The 23,717-nt window shown below is 38.1% G+C and overlaps 2 protein-coding genes across 6 annotated transcripts in view; both read left to right on the forward strand.

Moving 5' to 3' along the window:
• The window catches only part of GRK4 (G protein-coupled receptor kinase 4), a 38,299-nt gene extending 27,045 nt beyond the window's left edge, over window positions 1–11,254 (forward strand). Inside the window, exons 10-16 of one of the 2 annotated variants that reach the window (XR_003527578.1) lie at window positions 783–820; window positions 3,301–3,390; window positions 3,932–4,140; window positions 4,819–4,964; window positions 5,555–5,692; window positions 7,226–7,348; window positions 8,821–11,254. Coding sequence is in view for 1 of the 2 variants with exons in the window: in XM_027642896.1 (XP_027498697.1) it covers window positions 783–820; window positions 3,301–3,390; window positions 3,932–4,140; window positions 4,819–4,956; window positions 5,555–5,692; window positions 7,226–7,348; window positions 8,821–8,874 (790 nt within the window). In the remaining variant the exon portion in view is untranslated. The remainder of the gene's footprint in view (window positions 1–782; window positions 821–3,300; window positions 3,391–3,931; window positions 4,141–4,818; window positions 4,965–5,554; window positions 5,693–7,225; window positions 7,349–8,820) is intronic. The other variant, XM_027642896.1, reaches the window with a different exon arrangement.
• A 4,222-nt stretch (window positions 11,255–15,476) lies between these two features.
• Window positions 15,477–23,717, forward strand: part of HTT (huntingtin) — an 80,422-nt gene continuing 72,181 nt past the window's right edge. For all 4 annotated transcript variants that reach the window (XM_027642678.1, XM_027642679.1, XM_027642680.1 and 1 more), the window contains exons 1-3: window positions 15,477–15,752; window positions 21,567–21,650; window positions 22,074–22,194. In XM_027642678.1, coding sequence (XP_027498479.1) covers window positions 15,652–15,752; window positions 21,567–21,650; window positions 22,074–22,194 — 306 coding nt within the window. In that variant the 5' untranslated portion in view covers window positions 15,477–15,651. The remainder of the gene's footprint in view (window positions 15,753–21,566; window positions 21,651–22,073; window positions 22,195–23,717) is intronic.

Consider the following 23,717-nt stretch of genomic DNA (forward strand, 5'->3'; position numbering starts at 1 on the left):
AACAGCTTCTGATTCAGCTTCAATGATTCCCCAAATTTTCCTTGTGTGGGGGGGAATCCAAACATCCCATTGAGTTTCTTATTTTGTTCTGAAAGTACAAATGCACAAGAAGATGCAGAACTCCAATACTGAATTAATTGCTCTTTTACTGTTTCCTGAGTTTTGCTAGCATTTAATAGCTAAAAAATGTTACTTTTGAAACTTGATGTTTACAGAAAAGTGATAAAGACTCCTAGAAATTTGATTGCAAAGAATGCAGTCATCCAACCTTTAGAAATTGCATATCCACATTAAAGGAGTGGAGTTTGAATGGATGTGCTTAGTCTTGAGAATATGAATTTTTGCTGATATTCTGACACTCTGAGGTGGAATATAGCAAGTGGTCAGCATCAAACTGCAGCAAACACCTGTGTTTTATAATTTGAGAGTTGTATTGCTGATATTCTGAGGAGAAATATCTTTCACCTGTGAGCACAAATTTGGGTGTAAGTTGGTGGTTGCTTCATAATCAGGATTCAGAGTTGTGTGGAGAAAGTTTCTCATCCATGGAGCATAAATTGCTTTTGTTAATGTAAATGGATTAGAGAGCTGGGGGAAAGTGGATCTGGAGTTCTCTGATTAAACTATTTGTATTACAGGCCATCAACGTCACAACTCTTTTTTGTATGTGGGTGGAAAAGTTACTTCAATCAGAACCAAGAAATCTTATGTTGCCTTTGTGGTACTTGATGACGAATAATTTTGCCTTTGTTTAATTCACATTTCTGTTGTTTGATTTGTAGAGACTTGAAGCCTGAGAATATACTTCTTGATGACTGTGGTACGTAAAAATTAAAATTAATTTTGAAATAAAGATTTACACCTCTAATTAATACTGTACCAGAAATCAAAGGGATTTCCTCATGATGAAAGGAATCTTAACTTTAATTAGCAATGAAAAAACTTCCCTTGCTTTTTAGAAGACAGGGGAAAAAACTTGATCAACGATGATGATGTTTGAAGGGTTAAAAAATGGCTACTTTCTCCCTTTTGCTCTTCTTTCTCCTTCCTTCTCTTGATTTAAGATGGCTAAAACTTTTACATGGATTTGTTTTGTTTGTCTTTTCTTCAACTATGGAAACACAATTTGTTAGATGTGAGGCCAGAACTTTACTTAGTAAACCAGAATGTTTAGTCACTAAGAAGAAAAGAAATCTGAAGCATTTCTGTTGTAAGATTTCAACTAAAAGAGTTCTCGTGGTCACTAGTGCTTATGTGGCGGGAAAGAATCAAGGAAGTACAAACAATATGAAGAAATGTTTGTAGTCTTTTGTTCTTCAGAAGCCAAATGAATCTTCTTTAATGACTTTGTATGCAAGTCATTACCAGAATGTTTTGAATTGACTGTAGAACATGTGCAGCAATTCTCTCCTAAGCTGTGGGTGAATATTACAAGTTTGTTCTTGTAACTGCTGAGCGTTTTAGTTAAGGAAAAACTGTTTTTGAAGTCATTAACACAGTATATTTTTTTTAAAGTCAGCATGTTCTGACTGATAAACTTCAAGAAAGATGATGCTTGGGAGAAGTCACTTTCCAAGAGCTAAAACTTTGCTAGACATCAAATACATTCTTTAATTTTTCTCTCCAGTAGTGTCTTGCAAAAGCTGACGGCTTCTTTGAGGAAAAATGTAGCCTTGCAGGACTGCATTAGAATGCTCTCTCTCTGCCAGAGATATTTTGATCCAGTTCCAAGGAGCAGAGGAGACTAATTAGAAAATCGCTTCAGGAGCTCAGATCTTGCACTTGAGAAGGGGTTCATCAGATGTCAGAGAACAGAAGAGCATCTGAATGTATTTAAAATAGCATTTGGTGCTCCGGAGCGTTGAGTTATTTCCAACCAGTAGACAGAGTGGCACTTGACTTTCTCTACTCTCTCTCTCTCCATCCCTTGGTTATCTGTCATGTGTAAATCAGAAATTAATATGCTGTTAACTAATATTGATGCTGTAGAGATTTTTGAATTCCAGAGCATGTATGCACAAAGACACTTGGGCACGGAAGTAGGCTGCCGAGAGAGGTGACGCAGTTTCCACTCTAAACAAGAGTTTAAAAAGCCTTGCATGCTTTGGGCTGGCTGCTTGCTCAGAATGTTGTACTAGAGAGCTTCTGAAGTCCCTTCCAGCCTGAATCATTCCATAAATTTTGGTATTTCTGTAAATGACAGTATCCCTGTCTGTTAGAACCAGTAGTATGTGTGGGGTTTTTTTTCTTTTTCCCTAATGGATCTTTTTTCTGCTATAGATGATTGGCAATATTTTCCTTTAAAATTGAAAATATAATTGTCCTTTCTTGTGTCTAAACTTGCATATTTTTAATAATAAAGTACCTTATGCATTTTTACAGTAAAATGTCTTACCTTGAAATGTCTTAAATGGGGTTGAAACAGTTCCTGAGTCTGTCCAAGAAAGAATGGTATCTGTCCATGGGAATTTGAGGGCGGGTGGGGTGAATTTATTCCCATTGCCCTTCTTGGACTGGTTCCCTATCTGAGCAGTGCTGGTCATGAGAAATCAGTATTCCACCATGTGATTTCTACATTGTAGGTACTGGTGTAAATGTGTGACTAATAGAGACAGTAATCAGCTTGAGAATTTTGGCTGATAAAGTGAGGTAGAAGCTGTTATCTGCTTAGGAGTGATTCATGAGAAGGGGAAATCCTACTGTTGAACTGACATGTACATATAAATAATTCTAAGTAGGTTATTGACTCAGCTGCTTTTGTTTTGGAGTGGGAGTGGGAATAGCAATTCTGAGTACTCATGCTTGGCATTATTAGAGTACTCTGTGAGAGGAAAACTGGGTGTCTCAGTACAGACTACAGTCTTCTCACATTTGGAGTAAGTTAAGTAAATTTTGAAGCTTTGTTAGGAAGTCAGCTAAGTTTTTGTAGTGGGAGTACAGAATGGAAAAATACAAGTGTCTGATGCATAGATACAGAATCTGAAACGAGCAGTCATCATTTCTGTTTGTCCTAGAGCAGCAGCCTATGCCAAAGCTAGGAATTAGAGTGCTCAACAGCAAATTTTTTATGTATGACCTTCAGGAAATCAGTTAGATCTATACCTCTTTTTCTTTACATATTTAAGGAGGAGCTGAATAATAATAAAAAATCACTCCTTTCTACTTAAGTTAAATAAACCTAGTGATATGAGTATATGAATGTTTTTGATATTTTGGGGTGGGTTTTTTTATGAAGCAATTTTTTCAGTGATGACCCTGTATTATTTGCTGACTATTTATAATTTATTTTAACATAAATAGGGCATATCAGAATTTCAGACCTTGGATTAGCTGTGCAGATTCCAGAAGGAGAAACAGTCAGAGGTCGAGTTGGGACCGTGGGTTACATGGGTATGTAAAGTATCCTTTGCTTGTTACATTTTACCAGAAAATTTGCTCCCGTCAATATAAGAATGACTTGTCCAGAGAACTGTATTTGGCCTGGATTACTTACTAGACATGTTATGAGAAGAAGAAAGTGGTAGATGTTAGTAGTCAATTTTAAGCCTACTGATAAACTTGAAAACTTAACTGAAAATTCTAGCTTTAGGTAGAACTTCAAGAAAGCACCGAATTTTTTTTCTGAGATTCAAAGAGATTTAGCATCACAGGTAAGCAGGTGGATTACTGTGACAATACATTTCTTTCCAAGCTTTGGAAAAACTTATTCTTAGTTTGTAAACAATACTGGACTTAAGCATTAAAGAATTTTAGTTCTTCTCTTGGATACAAACAGAGTCCTTACTGTAGAAATTAACATTTCTTCGAAGTGCAGAGACGCTACACAAACATCTCTGCACAGAGCCAGAGGGGTAACTGAGAGTTTTTCCAATATTTTATTAGTTAATTTAAAGTGCAATGTCATGGATGTGTGTTTGGTTTTGTTTTTTAGCTCCAGAAGTACTCAAAAATGAAAAGTATACATTCAGTCCGGATTGGTGGGGTCTTGGCTGCTTGATTTATGAAATGATTGAAGGACAGTCTCCATTCAGGAAGCATAAGGAAAGGGTCAAACGGGATGAGATTGACCGGAGAGTAAAGGAAGACCAGGAAACATATTCAGACAAGTTCTCAGAGGAGGCAAAATCCATCTGCAGGATGGTGGGTGAAGAGATGTAGAGGTTTGAAAATTAAATTTCTAATCCTTTTAAAGAGATCAACTACAGTGTTTTAATGTCTTCATTCAGAAGGGAAAGCTGCATAAATTGATTTTTCATCACATGATTGAAATGGTCCAGTACTGTTAGGACCACATGTAATTGTAGATGGAGTACAACAGCTCAGCTTGGATACAGCATGGGAAGAAGGGGCAGAGTAGTACAATAGTTTGCTCACCTAAAAGAGTATCTACAAAACAAGAGCTTTTTTTTGTCTTGCCCGATCTTAAATTTATACAGAAAGCTTTCTGTACTAGTTCATGCAAAATATGTGCATTACTTAAGCCCACTGGAAAAAAGTTAGTCTATATTTCCTGAAAGAAAAGTCTACTGAAGCATCTGTACTGTAAAATCTATTCAGCGTAGCATCAATTAAAATATTCTCATGTAACTGTGGGTATAATCTTCAAATGGTCTACTTTCAGGGATTCTTTTGTCTACTGAAAATATATTTGTTCCCACAATGTTGTCATTTGGATTTCCAGTTTGTTTTGATACTTGATAAATTTTATCTAATAAAAGACCAAGTAGCAAAATACACTTATTGAAAGACATGGTATATAGAATTTTTTTAATTGTGGGATTGTATCATGTATCAACTTTTTTTCCCATGTCTTTGCAGTTACTTGCTAAAAATCCAGGGGAACGACTTGGTTGCACTGAAGATGGAGCTGCTGTTGTAAAGCAGCATCCTATTTTCAGGAACATTAACTTCAAGAGGCTGGAAGCAAACATGTTAGAACCTCCATTCTTGCCAGATGTAAGTAGGTGAGACAGATTTGATTAGTATCTAAAAAGGCAAGAACTGTCATAATTCTATGTCAGCAATCATATGATACCAGAGAAACCTTTAAAATTAGTTAAATTGGCAGGAGAATGCCATTGTAGCTATTAAGAGCTAATTTTTTTGTATCGTTCCATCTGAGATCACAAAGTTATTTACAATAGTGGCATTTCTCTAGGGAGCTTTGCAGCTGATTTCTTAGTCCTTAAAAGTCCACTTCCATAGCTCAGATGCAGAACAAATGAGACATATGCTTGAAGAAAATACTCTGGAGCTGAAAGGAGGGTGACAGAAGATGAATGAACTATGACAACCATTAAGAAATCCAGGGAAGGTTTTGATACTTCCTTTCTGTTACTTGCAGGATGGATGAAATTGTTCAGGTGCCTTGTCATGAGATTCTTTTAAGTTTTCATATTTCTGTTTTGTAACATAGTGTAATTTGGTGATCAGCACTGTGAAATATAAAATTGCAGGTATTTCACTCCCTTTTTGCTCATATAGAGAAACAAAAACCAACCAAAAAATACCCAGCCCCAAAACTTTAATGAATCAATCTTGTCTTGTACTGCAGCCACGTGCTGTGTATTGTAAAGATGTCCTGGACATTGAGCAGTTCTCAACAGTAAAAGGAGTGAACCTGGATACTACAGATGATGACTTCTATTCCAAGTTTGTTACAGGTTGTGTCTCCATCCCTTGGCAAAATGAGGTAATGTATATTTCTTGAAAGATTATTTTCCTTAGTACAGCAATGTAGAGGATTTAAGAAAGGATATAATTAGTATTGATTTTCTCTTTAAGATGTAATGAAGTTTCTGCTTTAGACTTCCTTGCTTAAAGACTTCAGAAAGAAAGTTTTTCCCAAAACATAAGCAGCTTGCTAAAAACTGAGATCTATGGTAAATTTTCATAAATAGAGTCTGACATCATGTCATCATACAGTGTTCAGAACAGTGTTTAACTTCAGCAGGACCACCTTTTCCTTGTTCTTCCATCACATGTCATTCAGTATTGCTGTTCACAGGAGAGAGATGGAATGCTATTCCAAGTGTTCAGAAGCAAATAGGCACAGTGCAAGTTTTTTGTATATAGTGCCTGTGTATCAATAGAGGATTCAAGTGACACAGTAATACAGAATTGCAGACTCACCTTTTCCAAGGTTTCAAAACAAACAATTGAATATCAGTTGAGTCAGACTTTTCTCTTAGAGCTTTTTCATGTGCCTAGTGAATGACTATTCGAGTATTCTGCATAGAATACTAGAATTTTACTACCTTTTCATGCAGTTCAAATCTTCTTTACCATTTCAGCAAGAGCACCCAGTAACAAATCTTTAAAATCACAGTTGTTATGGCTGCCTTCCCCCTATTATAAGGTGGAAATAATTGTGGAATTCTGGTGATGGCAATTCCTTCTCTTCAAGGAATAACTGTGCAGACTTCATTGTACATTCGTGCTTATTTTTTATTTTAATTCATGTTACTGAACCAAATCTTTGCACTTGGTCTTTTAAGAATTCCATTTGCCCTCCCATGACTGTATTAATGTCATGGTTTATGCTAAAAGCAGAGTGCATTTCTTCCTATTCCTCTTTATGCCCTCTCTCCCTTCTACAAGGTGTATTCATCTGGCTCCATGCTGTTGTGACAGATGTGTGCCAGTGGCATTCACAGACAAATGCCAACTAGATGTGGGCATTAGCCACTCCCCCCCTTCTGACCCTACCTGTTGGTTACATATTGGCATTCACCTGCTGTCCTTTCTGCACCCAGTGATTGTGGGTTTATTTCTTTTATTTTCTGTGTATACAGACAAAGATTATTTCAAAATCCCTTTCTTCTCTCCAGAGACCCATCTTCATTATACCTATTTTTTTTTCCCCGTGTCATGTTTATTAATTCAGGGTATAGAGATATTACATGTGTTAGGCTAGATTGCTCTGGTTCTAAAAACTTCTGCTTATTGCATCATAGGCAGAAGAAAGGCAAGAATGCAACCAAAACAAGAGAGCACCTGAGTACTTCCCTGTGTGATAGTCTCTCATTGCTGCTCTTTAGTTTGTTGAGTGCACAGGGAAAGCCGGTGTCGGCTTCGTGCCTCCTTTGTGGAGCTCTGTGAGTGCTGTAGTTTGGCTGATGAATTTAAAAGTGTCAGGAGTACCCAGCCAGAGTAAATAGATAATACATGAACTTGTTTGAGAGACTTGTGTGGACATTTCATTTATTTTTCATATGTTTCAAAGATGATTGAAACGGGATGCTTTGAAGATATCAATGCATATGAAACTGATGGTACTGTGTCACCAGACAGAGAGAGGTCTCCTAAACCAAAGAGAGGCTTTTTTCACAGACTCTTTAGTGGAGAGGTAAGGTTATTTCTTTTCTTTCATAAGAAAATTAATAGTAAGACCTTAAGTTCCATTCAGGTTGTTTATATTATTTTATGATAGGAAAAACAAGTTGTTTGCTGAATACTGAAACTTAATGAAATCTGGTTTGTTATGGTTTTCCCCTCCACTGCGTTTCAGAAACTGTGGCAATCCCTCTAACTCCAGGAGGTTTTCCTCTGTCAGCATTCTGCCTTCCTTTAGTTGCCTGGGAGAAAGGTAGTGGGTGCTGTTAAAAGCTGTGCTACAGATCTTTCTTTACTAGGGAGGTTAATTTGGGGCTTGCTCCTTATGTATTTTGCCAGTTTTTAATTAAAACTTGTGGAGAGATGTCTTCAGAGGTAATTGAGACCCTCTGTAAAACCATATATAAGTAACTTAGCAAAAATAAGTATGTATCCAATAAAAAAGTAAATAAGTAGAAATATCCCCAAAATGAATGAGCAGGAAGAAGCACCATGAAACAAATGTTAAAATATCTGCAGTTGTTTAATGCCTTTAGCAAAACAACAACGTATCTTCACAAAACAACAACATATCTTCACGTAGCTGATAATACACAACCTTTTCTTACACACCTGACTTCTGCTCTTTAGTAAACATTCAGAGAAGTCAGTATTTACCACCTAAAAGGCACAATACATTGTGTTTACCTATAGGATGTAAGAAATAGGCTATTTGAAAAGGTTTGCAGTTGAAGATGTTATACCCAATTCTGCTTGCTCAGTGCGCCTGCACTTGGAGTGGAATTACCTTGAGAACTATGAATATATTCCAACAGAGAACACTTTGGTAGAAATTACTTTTGCTTTCAAGCAGAAATGGAATTTTAAAATAGCTCAGAGTGTATCATTAAGTAGCCACAGCAGGGCCATGTATTAAAATTGTATGAAGAAATTTTTTGTCTTCAGCTGACAATTCACCTTCCTAAAATGATACAATGCTAATGGAATGTATAACAGTACCATCATTTTTAGTTTACCTTTTCAAATTCACTTTTCTTCCACTTACAGTAGGTGGAATAGGAGGGATGGTTGAGTGTACTAATAATCTCAACTAAAGATAAAGCTTGTGTCTTACTGTAGTCTTTTCCAGCCAAATCAGCAGGATTCATACTGTCCCAAGATATGTTTCTATGTACAGAGAAAGAGTCCTAAAAAAATGAATACAGTTTGAGAGTTTTCAGTTGGTTTTGAAGTAATAAGACTGCAGTTAGTTGTCTTGTGAAGTTAAAAGGAGGAAAGAACTTAAGGTTAAATGAAACTTTAATGACTTGAGATTTGGGGTTGGATTGTGGCTTCCTTTGATTTTTCTTAAAGCATTTAGTTAGTATGGAATAAAATGTGCTGGAGAAAGAGCCACCCTTCCAGTCTTTCTGTTGCCCATAAAACACATAAATAAACAATTGTGTCAGTTCTGCAGCTGAGTTGTCTGTTTGTCTTCTCTTGCAGGTCTGTTTTAAATCTGATTGCAGTGATGATGAGCAGGAGTCCTCCAGACTTTAAATCATTTTACTCTCATCAGAAAGGATGAGCAAACGTTAAATGTTTTATATCTCTGTAGCAAATTGTATTATATATATTTTTTATCTGAGTTCAAGGATTTTTGTACATTTGTACTTCATTTGTTTTAAGATGTATATTTTCACTAAAGCTTAATTGTACAAAAAGCAATGAGTGCCATTTGAGTGAGTGTGTTTCTGTATGTATTTGATTTATCTTGATTAATTTTTTCTCAGTGGAATGAATCTAGGAATACTAAAAGGATTTTAAAGCACAGAGATAATATCTATGGCATCAGTGTAACTTGACTTTGTATGTTCCTGGTAAAACTCTTCTTGTTAATTAGGATCTTTATTAGCAGTTTTCTTAACTTTAAAATTGCTGTACTGATGAATTTAATAATTCTGGTACTATCCAGCAGCATGGCAGTGCTATTACCTAATGTATCTCTCAAGCAACTGCTAAGAAAAAAAAAAAGGAATTCAGTGCACTGTGGCCAGCTATTAGGAATTGCTCTTTACTATCTGGCTCTGTAGAATATCTTTCTGTATTTCTGTATAAAGAGAATTCTGAACATTTAGCTTAATCCTGTGACAAACTGTAGTGCCCCGTTCTTTTTTCTACCCATCTTACACATCCTCTTCATACAGTTTCTTGTCATGAACCTATGCTAAAATTTTGTAACTATATTTTGAAAAGTTTGTTGTCTTTACTGAAAGGATTTCTTTATACCTGTGGGGACACCTTTTTATTTTTTTCTGTAAATGAAATTGTTTTTAACTCTCTTTAGGATGTTATAATTTTGTAATGGGTTAAAAAACAAAGCATGGGCTCTTTTTACTAACCTCCTCTCTGCTTATTATGTTGTAATATGCAATGTTGTGGGGTTGACAGCGATCACTGCCACTGAGGAAAGGGCAAGATAATTTAAAGTAGCAAATTTAATTATGTAAATATTTTTTTCTTATAACCTTTTAAAACAAAAACATTAAAACCTGCCTTTAATGATTGCTTAACACAAATGTGGAGCTGCTATTGAAGTTTGTTATGATTACTTGATGTTCATTAGTAAAACTGATAAAAGCTGCCTGCAAGCTAGTCAAACTTCCATTCTTCTGGACTCACATATGCCAGACTTTTTATTTGGTTTCCAGTAAAACTATTAATCTCTGTGTGAGAGTCAATTTAAAGAGCACAGTTCATTAAGAGCCTTTTCTGTTTTCAAAATTTGAGTTAGGGACTTAAAATATAATGGAATGCTCTTGGAGTTGGAGACATGACTTTATTACATATTTTGTTCTGTATTCTGAAGATTTGTCTCCACTGAACATGCTTTTCTTTTTTTTTTTTTTTGTTTCAAATCTCTGGGGCACCAACCAGACCACACATGTATTGTACACACAGAGCAACTGAGTCACCCCCCGCCTCAAATAGGTCTCTACTTGTGATCCACAGACCCACTGAAAGAAATTTAAGCTGCTTCTGAGAAACTCACAACATACATTTGGTTGTCAAGCCCATCATCAGGTTTTAATTCACAGTATTTGGTCTCTAAAGAGAAGTGTTTTGATGGATTAGCATTTGAAAAAAGTTGAAAACCCAGTGTGTTACAGAACCCTACTGGTGCTCAGCCGGTGTCTATCTGAAATTGCCACAGAAATAAGGAATGAGAGACTCTTTTCCTGTGTTGTTAGTGCATTTTTCCTGCAGTCTACAGCAGCACACAGGACACCAAAATGACTGTTGTGGAAAGTACAAAGAGAAATTGGCAGAGGGAGAGAGAGTTTGAGTGAATTACTGGAAGATGGTCTGATGTAATAGTGAAGGGATGGGAGGCTTGACAGAAAGAGAAATGTCTGAAGTGAGGGTGTTGGCTGGAACCATTATGTGTGAGACAATGAGCTGGCATGGTCTGACCTGACCCTCTTAATTTTGTACCACAGTAATAGAAGGACTCTAAAGAGATGGGAATGGAAAAATGGGGAAGTACTAGAAGTGTTTTATAAATACCTACCTGGTTGCAGAAGTCATCATTTCCCTGATTAAGGGTATTAATTTTTTAAGGTCTTAGGTTTGCTGTTCTGAGGCAAAGGGGGCTGTATTAAGACTGGACATATGGGGTGACAAAGTGGGTTTAATATCTGCATAGAACAACTTGAAATTTGGGCAAGAATACCATAAACACAAGCTGAGTAAATTTTATGAAGAAAATACAGGAATGGGCTTTAATAGATTAAAAAAAAATATCTGCAAGTTTATTTATCATGTATTTCAAATTTTCTTTCCTCATTGGATGGAGAGGAATCTTAAAAAAAAATCAAATCAGCTTCTCTAATTTGGAGTGTTGAGACAACACATTCTCCAGGGTTCTGCGAAAAAAAAAGACTAGATGAAGAGAGAAGGGAAATTGTTCTAAAAAAGTGTTTATTTACATGTCTCCTTCTTTGGACAAGGACTCCTTGTAAGAAAAGTGGAGGATTTGTTTGTTTTTATGAAGTTTTATTTTGTTAAATTTCACAAGTTTTTTCATAAATTCTCAGTAATACTTTTGAACTGGTTTTGAGTGGACTCCATTTGCAGGATTCAGACCTAAATTCCATTCCTTCTGAGGTTCGAGTTTTCTTGGTTGGTTGGTTTTTCCCTAGTAGGCTCAAAATGGCATTTTTCTACTATAAATTTGTGCCCTTTAGCTAGAAATACAACCACATAATAATGACTAGATATTATCTAACGTGAATCCCCTAAAGAATTAGAAAAGACAGGAAACTGGAAGGATCAACATAACTCTCCTTATACGGTACGTGGAGATGAAGATGTTTTGGTGTTTAAGGTGACTAACATGGGTTAAATGTCTTTATTGGAGTACTGGGAGCTTGGAGATGCCTTTTGAAAGTGGGGAAGGGGTAAGGAGAAGGGAGAACACCTGAAAGCAAAATATTGTGGTGTGATAAATTTAACATGAACTTATATCTTGATTTTTTTAGGACACAACTGAGACAAAGAAGGGGAAGGCAGGAGGTTGTGTTGACTGATTTATGTAGCCTTTTATTCCCAATAAACTGTTGTGGGGGCGAGGGGGGAAAGCCAAGGAAATTCTTGTTATTTGGTATGACTTCATTAAGATTCTAGATCTGTGTGTTAGAAGGCTTTAATAGCAGTGAGGCAATCCAATAGCCCAGCTGGTGCAAGCTTTGGAAAGATCTGTGGAATTCCATGGAGTTATTTGCATGAGATCAACCCTCCTTTTCTGTGGCTTGTTTTCCAAGCATTTGTGTACATAAGTCTCAATGTCTGCTTGTGTGTACCTCATGAATCTCTGTTTAGCTCAAAATTCAGAAACTGTGAAACAATGTACCAGTATCTTATTGGTTTACTTAATGCTTTTGAATGTTGTGACCCACAGAATAGAATCTTCATGCCTCAGGGTTGGTTTTTTTCCTACTAAAAAAATTGTCAGCTTCCTCCCCTTGGCTCCCCTGAGGTGTAGTGTTCATTATAGAGATGGTGTTATGTTTCTGGATTATAACAACAAAACAGTCTCAGCTGAAAAAATGAGAATTTAAAAATAATATTAAAGAGGAAAAAACTTGTGGTATTTCTGTGACAACAAGAGCATTATTGACAAATCTTAGCCTTTAATAGATGTTGTCTTTTTTTTTTTCCCCCGAATCAGTCTTAAAACAGTAGTTTTGAAGGGTTATGAAAGAGAATTGCCTCCATCTCAGAATGAAATTGTTTAATTTATAAATCAATGATAGAAGCTATTAAATACAATAGCAATCCATTTTTAGAATGCACTCCAATTATTTTTCAAACAACAGTGAAGAAGAAATACAAGAAATTTTTCATTGCCATTTGTTGAGAGAATACTTATTTACAAGTTACTAAAATAAGTCAAGGAATATTTTTCTATGGTTTACAATTTAGTGGTACATTAATTTAACATTGGAATTACCACCTTCATTTTAGTGTAGATTTTCAGAAAATACTTCTCTTTAGGAAGTCCTTGAAAATTTGAATGATTGGAAAGCATCTTTAAACAGAATACATGTTTACTTTGATTTGAATTACCTGCCTGGTTTCTTTTGGTGCTTATGATGTCTCTTCTGCTGAATGTACAATTCTTTTTTATTGTACATAAATAATTGTTCTTGTGGTGTAACTTGAGTTTTGCACATGAGATGTAGGTAACTTTTTTGTCATGTTCCAGATGTGTCCAAAACACCAGAATTCTTTCAAGGCATAGGAAGCTGACTGTTAAATGTGATATGTTATTTCCAGCATCTCCAAACCACTGACTGTTCTTGTGTGAGCTGTTTTCCTGGATGTTCTAGCATTGTAATTCCTGAAATAAAAGCAAAACACTGCAGCATATCTCAACCACATCTATTACTGTCTAATGTGATTTATTTACCATGTCTGTCATGGTATCTGGGATAGAATAAAAAGAAAAATTGTAATTTGAAAAAGAAATTTACAATTTCTTGAAGCAAAAAATATGTATTGCATATTGTAAGTTTTTTACAAATGTAAGATAGTCCAATCCAGGAAAAAGTGCCCTAGCTCTATTATATTGGCTCAGCTGATACTTTATCTCATGGTCTGAATCTGGATTTCTGCATAAATTTCTGTTTGCAGAAAAAATTACTGGGACAGGCTGTTTTTCATCAACACATTTATTGTAATTTTATGACATGAATTAAAGGACTAAGTGCTGAAATGCTCTACAAAACAGCTTCAAATTAATTACTTTAACAACAATACAACTGTGCTATGACATGTTGCAGATTATCTGTGCGTATGTCAAACCACAGGGGCCAGCAGTCTTGTGAAGTCTGTTGGAATATTTGAGTAGTACCAATTACCTGGTGAATTGTTCACAGCAATGCAGAAATACTGGCCAAAGTGTGACTTCAGGACAGTGAAAAATATTCCTGACATGCTTGTCCAACCTGTTCTTAAAAACATTAGATCCAGAGGTAACCTTATAGACCAGGTAAGAGCATGTTCCTTTTTTTTTCTCCTAGAGGCTGAGATTATTTCATTGTCATCCACTAAATTTCATATAATCTTTAAGGTGTGCACTGTTAATGTATTGAAATTGTGACTTCGTTTTTCTTTGAGGTAATGCTGACTTTACAAAAATGCCCATTTCTAACCCTGCCTGCTTTTTCTTGCCCCTTGCCCGTTTTACATGACTTTATTTTTGCCAGTGCGGCTGTTTGTGGGGCAGGATCAGTGATACGATACATGCAAAACCATAGGTCAGTAAATTTGGATTGGGAGTACCTACTGATAAAGGTACTCACTAAAGAAAAACCTGATGCCAATCCAGTTTGGAAGGACAAGAAGAACAAAGAGGGATGTGCATGTGGGCAGACAGTGCCTGGGCGCTCCTGCCAGTGAGTCAGCAGCCCATAGGGGACTGGCACACATTTGATCTAAAGCTTCAGAGCAGGCTTGCAAGGACTGACTTGGTTGGTGGCTTGTTTAATCTTTTATAAGAGCTTATGCTCTTCTTAATGTGCTTAAGTTTATTTGAATGCGTGGAGTGACACATGCAATTAACACAGTGTGTGCAGCATTCCAGCTCTGCTGTCACCTTCTATCGTGTATCATTTGCTAAATAAAAAATTCATGATCATCCACATGTTCCAGAGAAACCTTCCTGCAAGCTTTATCGGAGAAAAATATAGCTTTTTTTTACCTTAGAAGCTCACATTTTCTTACACGTTTATAATGAAATAGGGGTTTGCTCTAAGTTGAATTGCTTTCAGTACTGTGGATAGGTTTACTGCAGAGGAATGTTTCAAATGTTTCTTTTATTAACATGCTAATAAAGTTAACTGGCAGAGTGCTGAGTTACTGAATATTTGGTAGGAATGCAATCTGTGATGATTTCTGTTGGCCTGAATATTCAGAGACATGACCTTTGCTTCTTTTGTTCATATGTGCTAACAATAACCAAGTGGAATTACTGGAAATTTATTTTCTTAATAGTACCAAGAGCTGTTCTCCATTTCCATTGCTGGCACCCAGTTTCATGTGTTTGAGATATAAGTTGAAGTACCGGGTCTCGTCAGCTGTCATTTAGAATCTGTATTCAGCGAGTGGATGTATTAAAATCAGTGGTTATAATTGGAAAGTTCACAATACTGTTGATTTTCTTTTTAAGTGCTCAGTAATCTAATCAATGATTTAAATGTTGTATACTGTCTCTTGTACCCTATGTGTTTAGCGTGTGCTTTACGAGTGCGAGGAGTACCCCCTGAGGAAGGTGCCGGTGTCCGGCCCCTCACGGGCCGCGGGTCACGGCCGCCTTCCGCCACCAGGGGGCGGCGCGGAGCAGCGCCGGGCGACCTCTGGGACCCGGCGCCTCCCGCCGGCTCCGGCGCACGGGGAGGGGCGGGGTCCGCTCTCTGATTGGACAAAGCGGCTGTCACTCCCCTGTTTCTCCGCCCCTTTGCCGCGTGCCCGCGCGTGACGCTGGGCCGGGGTGGGCGGGGCGGCCCGGTGGGGGCGGGGTGGCGGCGACGCGGGGGCCGCCGGGACGGGTCCAAGATGGCGGCGGGGCGGACGGGAGGCGGCCGCGGCCCCGGGCGGCGCCCGCCCCATTCATCGCGGCTGTGACGGGCCCGGGCCCGCGCAGCGCCGGCACTGCGGCGGCAGCGGGGCAGGGGCGGCGGCAGCGGCGGTGAGACAGCGCTCGGGCCCGCCGGGGCGCCCTCGAGAGGGCGGGTCTGAGCGCGGGCCGGTGCCGGCGGCGCGGGCGAAGCGGACATGGCCACCATGGAGAAGCTGACGAAGGCGTTCGAGTCCCTGCGCTCCTTCCAGCAGCAGCAGGGCCCGGCTGCCCTGCCCGAGGAGCCGCTGCAGAGACCGTGAGTGCCCCATGCCCGGGGCTGGGGGGTCCTCGCACGCGTGTCCCTCGCCCCGCCCGGGCCCGGGCGGCCGCCCCGCCAGCTCCACTCGGCCCCGGCGCTGCCCCGTCCTGGGCAGGAGGCGGCTCCGCAGACCTGTCCGGGTGCTGCTGCTACTGCCGCCGACTCTGCTGAAGTTTAAGCGCGGAGTAACTTTCAGGGGCAGCACGTTTGAAAATGCAGCGGTGCGGGTGATGAACGGGGGATACAGCGGTGCTGTGTGGGTTTCACAGGCTGGGTCTAGGAAGAAGAACCTTATTTTCGGCTGATACGCTGCTGCCAAAAAAGGCAAAACCCCTTAAGCGTAACTTAAAGCACTCCTTTCACCTTTTGTTTTCCTCCCTCACAGACCTTGTTTTTCAGTGCTTGATTCTTTCTGCGTGAGTGTCTTTTCACTGAGCTCTCTCCAGCTGATTATACAGGTTTCTTGCAATAAGGATTCAGGGCAGAGGAAGAGAAATTTCTTCCATTCTGTAGTTCATTTTCATATCTTTAAGAGTGTCAGTTGTCATTTGGTTGGTTTTCTTCAGTCTTGTCGGAACAGTGCCCTGAAAGTTCATGTTGAAGTTAAAAGCAAGCATTAACATTTATGAATTCAGAAGTTGAATGGAGTTAAGTCTGAGCTCTGAAAGGTTTGAAAGGAGTTGCTGTAGATATGTGGATATGTCTGTTTATGATAAACTTCTTTTAAAGTCTTATGCTGTGACTTGCTGCGCAGAGACCCAAGAGGGATTAGTTTAAATATTCCTGATGCCCTTTTGCTTTCTTAAAGCATAAGGGACAAATGCATTATATCTGTGAGATGCTCTGGTGTCCCATCAGGAGGCATTATTGGAGGACAAGGAGCTGTTCAGTACCAAAGTGCTGCCCCTTGCATTTGCGTCCTCTAAACTAGCTTTTATTGAGCAGGTGCAAAGACCCAGGTTTTTACAGGATAAAGACATGAGTCACACTGTTACTTCTTCTCCAGCTATTGGGGAGATGGGGGAAGCAGAAGGGTTGGGGAGCAGGTAACTCCTAAATTGGCGGTTTCACACGGTGCTGGCAGAGGAAGCGAAGCAGCGGCTCTGGGCTCTGGGCCACCTGCTCCCACAGCACACTCTGGTACAGTTGCCAACTAAATTATCACTGTTGGGACTGTTTCTGTTTGGAGAGTGTTGTCTCAAACAGTCTCAATGCATCGTCACACTTGGTGCATAATAGGTGAAAAAGCTCATCTTCATGAACTGATTGTTTTTAGATAACTTATTGGTGTGCATTTTTTATACTAGTACTTTGTGTGACGTGGGGGATGGATGACCATCTATTTCTAGTCTTTCCTATCTGCAGTTCAAAAAGTCTGTCTAGAAAGTTACTGATGAGACAGGTTGTGGTATTTCAAGAGAAAATCCTGAAAATTCTTTGTGATGCTTGCTGAGGAATATCATGCTTGGTTTGGGTGGTCCAAATTTAGGCATATTCTACTCTTAACATTAAAAAATTAGTGTTGTAGTTGTCCTTGTTGACTTTGCTTTGTGTTTAAAAATAGACTGTGTTTTCAGGAAGCTGATGGGATTGCATGCCCCCAGGAGCAGTACAAATTTAGTGACAGCACTGAGCCTTATAAAAGCCTGTGAAAGGCCATTGTAACAGCCTTTGCTGAAGCTTCCCAAACTTGTAGTGAAATGGCAGGTGACATCTTGGATGTAATTCACAATCCTGTCTGCATTTATTTTTTCTTGTTTGTAATAGACTGGAAAGGAAAATTGTCTCTCTGTTTATCTTCCTTATGGTTCTGTGTAAATAGCACTTAAATATTTTGTAGTTCTGTCTGGATCCTGTGTCCTACTGAGGGCTGTCTCCTGCTGTGAAATGTTTTAAGATCAGAGAGATCGGGGTAGAGAAGAATTTATTGTTTGCACAACATGTATCCATGTTTTTCTTCACTTTGTTGTAAGACAGTGACTACAGAACTTTTGGTAATATTGATATCCTGTCTTTACTTTTTTATTAAAATATTTATCAAATCCAAGCTTTTACCAAGAAGGTCAGACCTTCTTCTATTTTGAGAGATTTTAATCAGCAATAATCATGTGTTATGTTTATATTATGCATTACAGTCAGATGTCAGTGTCTGGTCCCTTCTCTTGTGGTTTTTTTTTTCCCTTCTACAGAAACTTAACTTGAGCTCTCTGTCATATTGCTTCTGTGCACTTCTGCTGAGGCATCTGATTTTCTTCCTTATCCATTTTTATCTTTTTCAGACTCCTCGATTTTGTTTTAAATTGGGTGTTGTGTTTTGTATTACAAAGCTCCCACTAACTTAGAATTTTATTAGTATGATGTAAAAACCCAGAATTTACTCACTGAAACTAAAAAGCAGACAGGTCATCACACATCCTATATTTTACATTTTATTAATTTTTACTTCTTATCAGCTGAGAGAATGACTTGCTAATGTTTCTTCCAGAAAGGTATTTAGCTTTTATTTGGTTAATCCAAAGGTAGATTCCTCACCTTTTCTCTTGTCAACTTGTTCTAGTAGTCAATTATTGTAATTTTTTTTAAATTTTTTTTTTTTAAACACTTGATTCTAACCATTACTGATACAGCAAAAGGTGCTGCAAAAGCCCAAGTGCTCTCCAACAATATGGTTTTTTCTGCCCTCACCAGTTTTTCTGGGTTTTTTATGTTTACCTGGAGCTGTGGTCACAGATTGGCTTGATTAGTGTTATATGGATGCCTATCATGAATTTTTGCTTCATTGAAGACCACGTGAACAGTGTGGATAATGCATATTACCCTGCCTGACAGTGGTGGTTCCTAGATGGTGTTTTTGGAATTAGCATTTCCAGAGTGTCTAGTAGACCAGTTCTAGTTAACTTGACTACCCATGATTGCCTGTGTTAATACACATTGTTTCAGTTGTCTCCCATATTTGAACTTGGTTTGTTTCTTGACCCCCTCATACTTCTGTTTGTTATTAATAGAGTAGCTTTTAGTTTCCTGTTATTTTTCTCAAGATTAATGTCAAGCCATTTGGTTTGGCCCTTTTTCTTATTGCTTGTTTAGCTTTAGAACTTCTCTACTGGTAACATGTCCTTAATTTCAAGGTCTAATAAAAATTAGCATTGTTGAGCTGCATCTCTTTGTAGTCAGCTCATCAGGACTCAGAGGGGAAAATTATCCAGGCTTGATGGTTTTCTTACGTTGTTCATTAATCTTCCTGGCTAGAGATGGTCTGTAGAAGTAGGCAGGAGATTAAACTCCTCTGCATGTGAGATGAAGCTTTCCTGTAGATAACTGCTACTTCCAGTATCTCCTGCCTTCTGTTATTCATTAGATATGTGTGATTGATTCATCAAATGTGTGATGCTGTTGTTGCCCCCCTGGGTATGCTCATCAGCAGTTTGCCTCCGGACTTCATACTTCTAAATAGAGCTTTATTTTTGGTTTTTTAAATAAAAAAATCATATGTTCTCTCTAGATCCTGTTCTGTTACCCTTCTCCCTCTGCAGGCACAGAAAATGTGTGCATGCACGTGATATACATTGTGGCTTTCCTTCCACTTTTCATTTCCTAAATAATTTCTTTAGAATTTAAATTTTCTCTAGCCAGACCTTTTTTAATTTTTAAGTTAGTTGTTTCAGCAAAATTTTCAGTGGTAGATTAAATGTTAGTTGAGCTCTCTGTTTACAGATATCTGCCCAAGAGATTGATCTCTATTAGTCTGAGCAGTATTGAACAGCACAGCCTGCCTTGCTCAGGGCTATATTGTGTGTAGATAATAAAGAACTTTATTCTGAAAGCAGTCTCATTCAGCAGTATCTTTAATGTGTTTTGTATCCAGAATACTGAGCTTATGTGCAAGTTCAGATGTGCCTGTTCTATTTTTGGGTTGAATGTGTGCTGAAAATGGTGCTCATAAGAGATGTGGGCAATGCTGGGCAAAATTATCCTGAAAGGTGAAATGATTTGTTTTCTGAGGTGGCTGTTCACATCAGTGGTGCTGACATTGTGAAATCAGATGGGCATCTTGGGGAGTATTTGCTGTGTTGTTAGAGATGATCTGAAATGCAGCTGAAGGCTCTGGTGCTTTTTCAAGAGGGAGAGAAAGACATTGTGTATCTTGGTCAAATTCAGGTTGTCTGCTCATGTTGTGCCAGTGGCTTAAGAGCACAAACCCAAGAAGGGATCCTCTTTGAGGAATGCTGTAGCTTGCCTAAATAAAGTGCTGCCAAACCATAATGGAAAAATGGCCTTGTTCAGAGCTATTCCTTAGACTTCTAAAAATGGGAGGTATTTCTGGGATGAGATGAGAGTATCTTTGTGGGAAAAACTGAAATCTTGGGAATAACATAACACTTTTCAACCCCCCACTTCCAGCCTGATGGAAGAAAAAGGACAGGGATACTGGCAAAGAATGACTTTTTCCAAAACTGTACTATTATTTGAGCTAAAGCTCTTGAATATTACAGTGTAATTCTTAAAAAAAAATAATTGTCAACCACTGTTTTGAGTTAGGTTAATTTACTGTGCTCATTGGCTACTTGCTATTGGCCCTTAATGTTGTGGTAATGATATTAATGCAACTTAAGGCTGTTCACATGTTTTTCCAGCTTCTAGTTCAGAGACACTGTTTTGCTATTTGATGAGTTTTGCTATTTTTTGCTAAGACGGAAAATTATATACTGAAAATACAGATGATCAGTTTTCACTTGAAAAACAAAAAGGGAGATTCTCTGTGAATGTAAGTGAAGGAGCTGGTAACTCCTTATTGTGAACCAGACTCAGGAAAAGTACCTTTGGGTGTGTGGTTTTGCTCTAGTGTTGCTACTGCTTAATTATTTAAAAGTAACATCTGCTTTCCTAGAAGTGATTCTGTGTCAGTGAAGTTGGGAGTCGGAGATACTGCACGCTGAAATAAAATTTCACAGTCATGGTTGAGAGTCTGTCTCGCTCTCTGTTCTCAGTTCCTTTGTTGGGGGTGGAGCAGGGAAGAGCTGCTATTCCAAGAGCTTATGTCATGCTGAAGTGAATGTTAAACAGATTTTGTGAAGTAGAAGCTTTTCATATTGTGCTCTGCATTATTTGTGGATGCACATCCTTTGATTTTGTGAATTTTATTCTCTTTCTTGTACACTCTGGGCTATACCAAGTGTTACTGTAGGGACATTATTCTCGATGGGCAGAGACTGTGCCTTGAGCTTTGCTATTTTTGTAATTACCATTTGGAGGAATGTAGTCTATGATTGTATTGCTTTGTCATCTTTTGCAGTTCAGATACAATATGGTCCATTTAATAGAACTCAAGTTCAAGACCTTGGCAGACAAAAAAGTCTAAGATGATATTATGTATGAGGAAGGTCTTTTTAAAAGTGGTATTTTTTGTTCTCATGGCTTCTTTTCCCCAACCTTTTTCATTCTATCAGTTTCTTTTATTTTCACTTTGTTCTAGGTCTGCTCCACTTTTTCTTTCCATTTACTCTTCTTCATTTTTCTTTCCCGAATGTTTTCTCAGTGAAAATTATAGAATTAATATGATATTCCCTGTTAAATGGTTTATTGTCTTTCTAAGCTTGTGTCCTTCCCTTTGCTTGTGTCCTGCCTGCTCTCAGCAGCAGTTGGCATATGAGGTCCTGGGATTACAGGTGGTTGGTATATAGCTGTTTGTCTAATGACCAGAAAGTGCATCTTTTTCATGTATAATCATTAGACACTGCTCCAGCAAGAGTGTTTCAATGGTCACTTTTGAACTCTTGTTTCAGACTCACTGTCATTATTTTCTTCCTTTAGAAAGAAAGAACTTTCAGCTACCAAGAAAGATCGAGTGAACCATTGTCTAACAATATGTGAAAACATCGTTGCTCAGTCTTTAAGGTAAGAGAATGTCTTTAATTTATTGCATTAGGATGTTACCTATTTGGAGGATTCCTGATAATTGCTGGTTTTAAGTGCTGAACTTCTGTTTAAAATTGGAATGGCATGATTTTGTGCTTTTAACCATCCCAAGAAGTTGAAGAAGTACTTTTGTTTTAACTGTTGGTAGAATAGGCATTATCCTTCTACTGCAGACAGAGAAACTTAGGCACAGAGGTCAAATACCTTGCCAGGTTACGTAGGAAAGAGCAGGGAAATGATCTCCCAACTCCTGATGAAGTGTTTTAACACACTGTATGTCTTCTCCTCCTGTGTAAGTGTGTATAATATATGTGTAGTTGGATTATAAAACACCTTCAAAAACAACATTAGTGTTTCCTTTTCAGAGTGCACATTGTAATTTTCTAATGTTTGTTTATTTAGAAATTCTCCAGAATTTCAGAAGCTGCTGGGCATTGCTATGGAACTCTTTCTCCTGTGCAGTGAGGATGCAGAATCTGACGTCCGGATGGTTGCTGATGAATGCCTTAATAAAGTTATTAAAGTAAGAACCACATTTTGCCTTTTCTTGACGCAGTGTCCTGTATGAGTTCACACTAATGTTCTTGCAGTTGCTTTTCTTATTTCAATAATACCTCATAATGTAAGAGGCTAAGTAAGCTTCTTTACTAAATTCTGTACGTGCTCTTAGGAGAGCTTCTAATGCCCAGATCAACATATTTAACTTGTCTTCTGTCATTCATTGTTCCAATCTAGTCTTTTGTACAGTTGTTCATTAACTTTGTTCTCTTCAAGTTAACCAAAACAAGAATGTTGGCTTTTCTAAAATCATCTTGTGTGGGAGAAATACTCTGTTATTGCTCTGTAAACATAAAGACACTTAGCATGAGGAAAGGTAAAAATATTATTTAAAAGCTGCTTGAAAGCTGTAGTGCCTTTTCATTCTGGGCTAGTAGTATGCCCCAATTCAGGTAGTGTGATTTGCTTCTAGGACTTCTAGGAGGAGATTTTAGGCAGTACTTAGGATAAACATGGTGTTCTGGAGATTGTTTTTTTCCCTACTGTGATCCAGAGTGAAGAGCCTGTTGGAGAACAGCAGATGGGCATTCATAGGAGGTCAGGCAAGGTCTAAATCGTGATTCAAAATATCTTAAAATGAACCTTTTGAGTAAATCCTTGGAGCTGCTGCTTTCAGGACAGGTTTACCTTCGCTTGCCCTTTTTTTTTCCCCTGGAAATAATTGAACTTTAAGTCAACCTTAGGTACCTACATAATTAACTTAGTTGACGCAAGTTTAGGTGCTTTAGAAATATGCAAATAATAATTTTCTTTAGCATGAAGGAGTGCATAGAAGCAAGCAAACTAAGCATCCTTATTTCTTTATGGATTTCCTCAGTTAAGTTCTGTTTATTTGATATCTGAAGGAATTAAGTTTTGGGGATTGAGCTTGTGGCTGAAAGTTGTGTGAAGAAAGCTTACTCATTATGTAGTGTATTCCATAATGATAGGGAATGAGGAAGTGCAGGTGCCTTCCTTTTTTGTTTTACCCTGTGACACTTTGCTCTTTTTACTTTGATTTAAATGTTTTTCCATTTGTGGGAGAGCATTCTGTAAAATGCATACACTATTATTTAACTTAATTTGCTTTAAAGGATGCTCTGAAACTGCAAACATGCAAACTTACTTCCTACTTTCTGTGAAACTCTTACATATGCTTGATATAAAACTTACTCCATAAATTCCCTAATCTATTTAATATTGTTGCTTTCTGGCATGGTTGAAGGTAACTTGAAAAACTTTATTTTTTTTTTCCAAATGCTTGTATGGTAGTTGGTTTTGTTTTAAAGATTAAAACGATTTTAAATGTCAGAGTCTTCTGTCAGTCCTTAGACTTACCAGTTGGTCACAGCTCTGAAATGGTAACAGTGAGATTTTCCAACCACATGGATGTATCAGACTGTTATGGAAGCTGGTTGTAGCTTGTATCCTGTTTCTATGTTTCATGCTGTGTGTAAGCAACTTAGTCTTTAGGCAGACACTCTTGTGTATAAATACAGAGACAAAAAG

Source organism: Corapipo altera, unplaced genomic scaffold, assembly GCF_003945725.1.
Source record: "Corapipo altera isolate COAL_440 unplaced genomic scaffold, ASM394572v1 22, whole genome shotgun sequence".
Lineage (NCBI taxonomy): Eukaryota > Metazoa > Chordata > Aves > Passeriformes > Pipridae > Corapipo > Corapipo altera.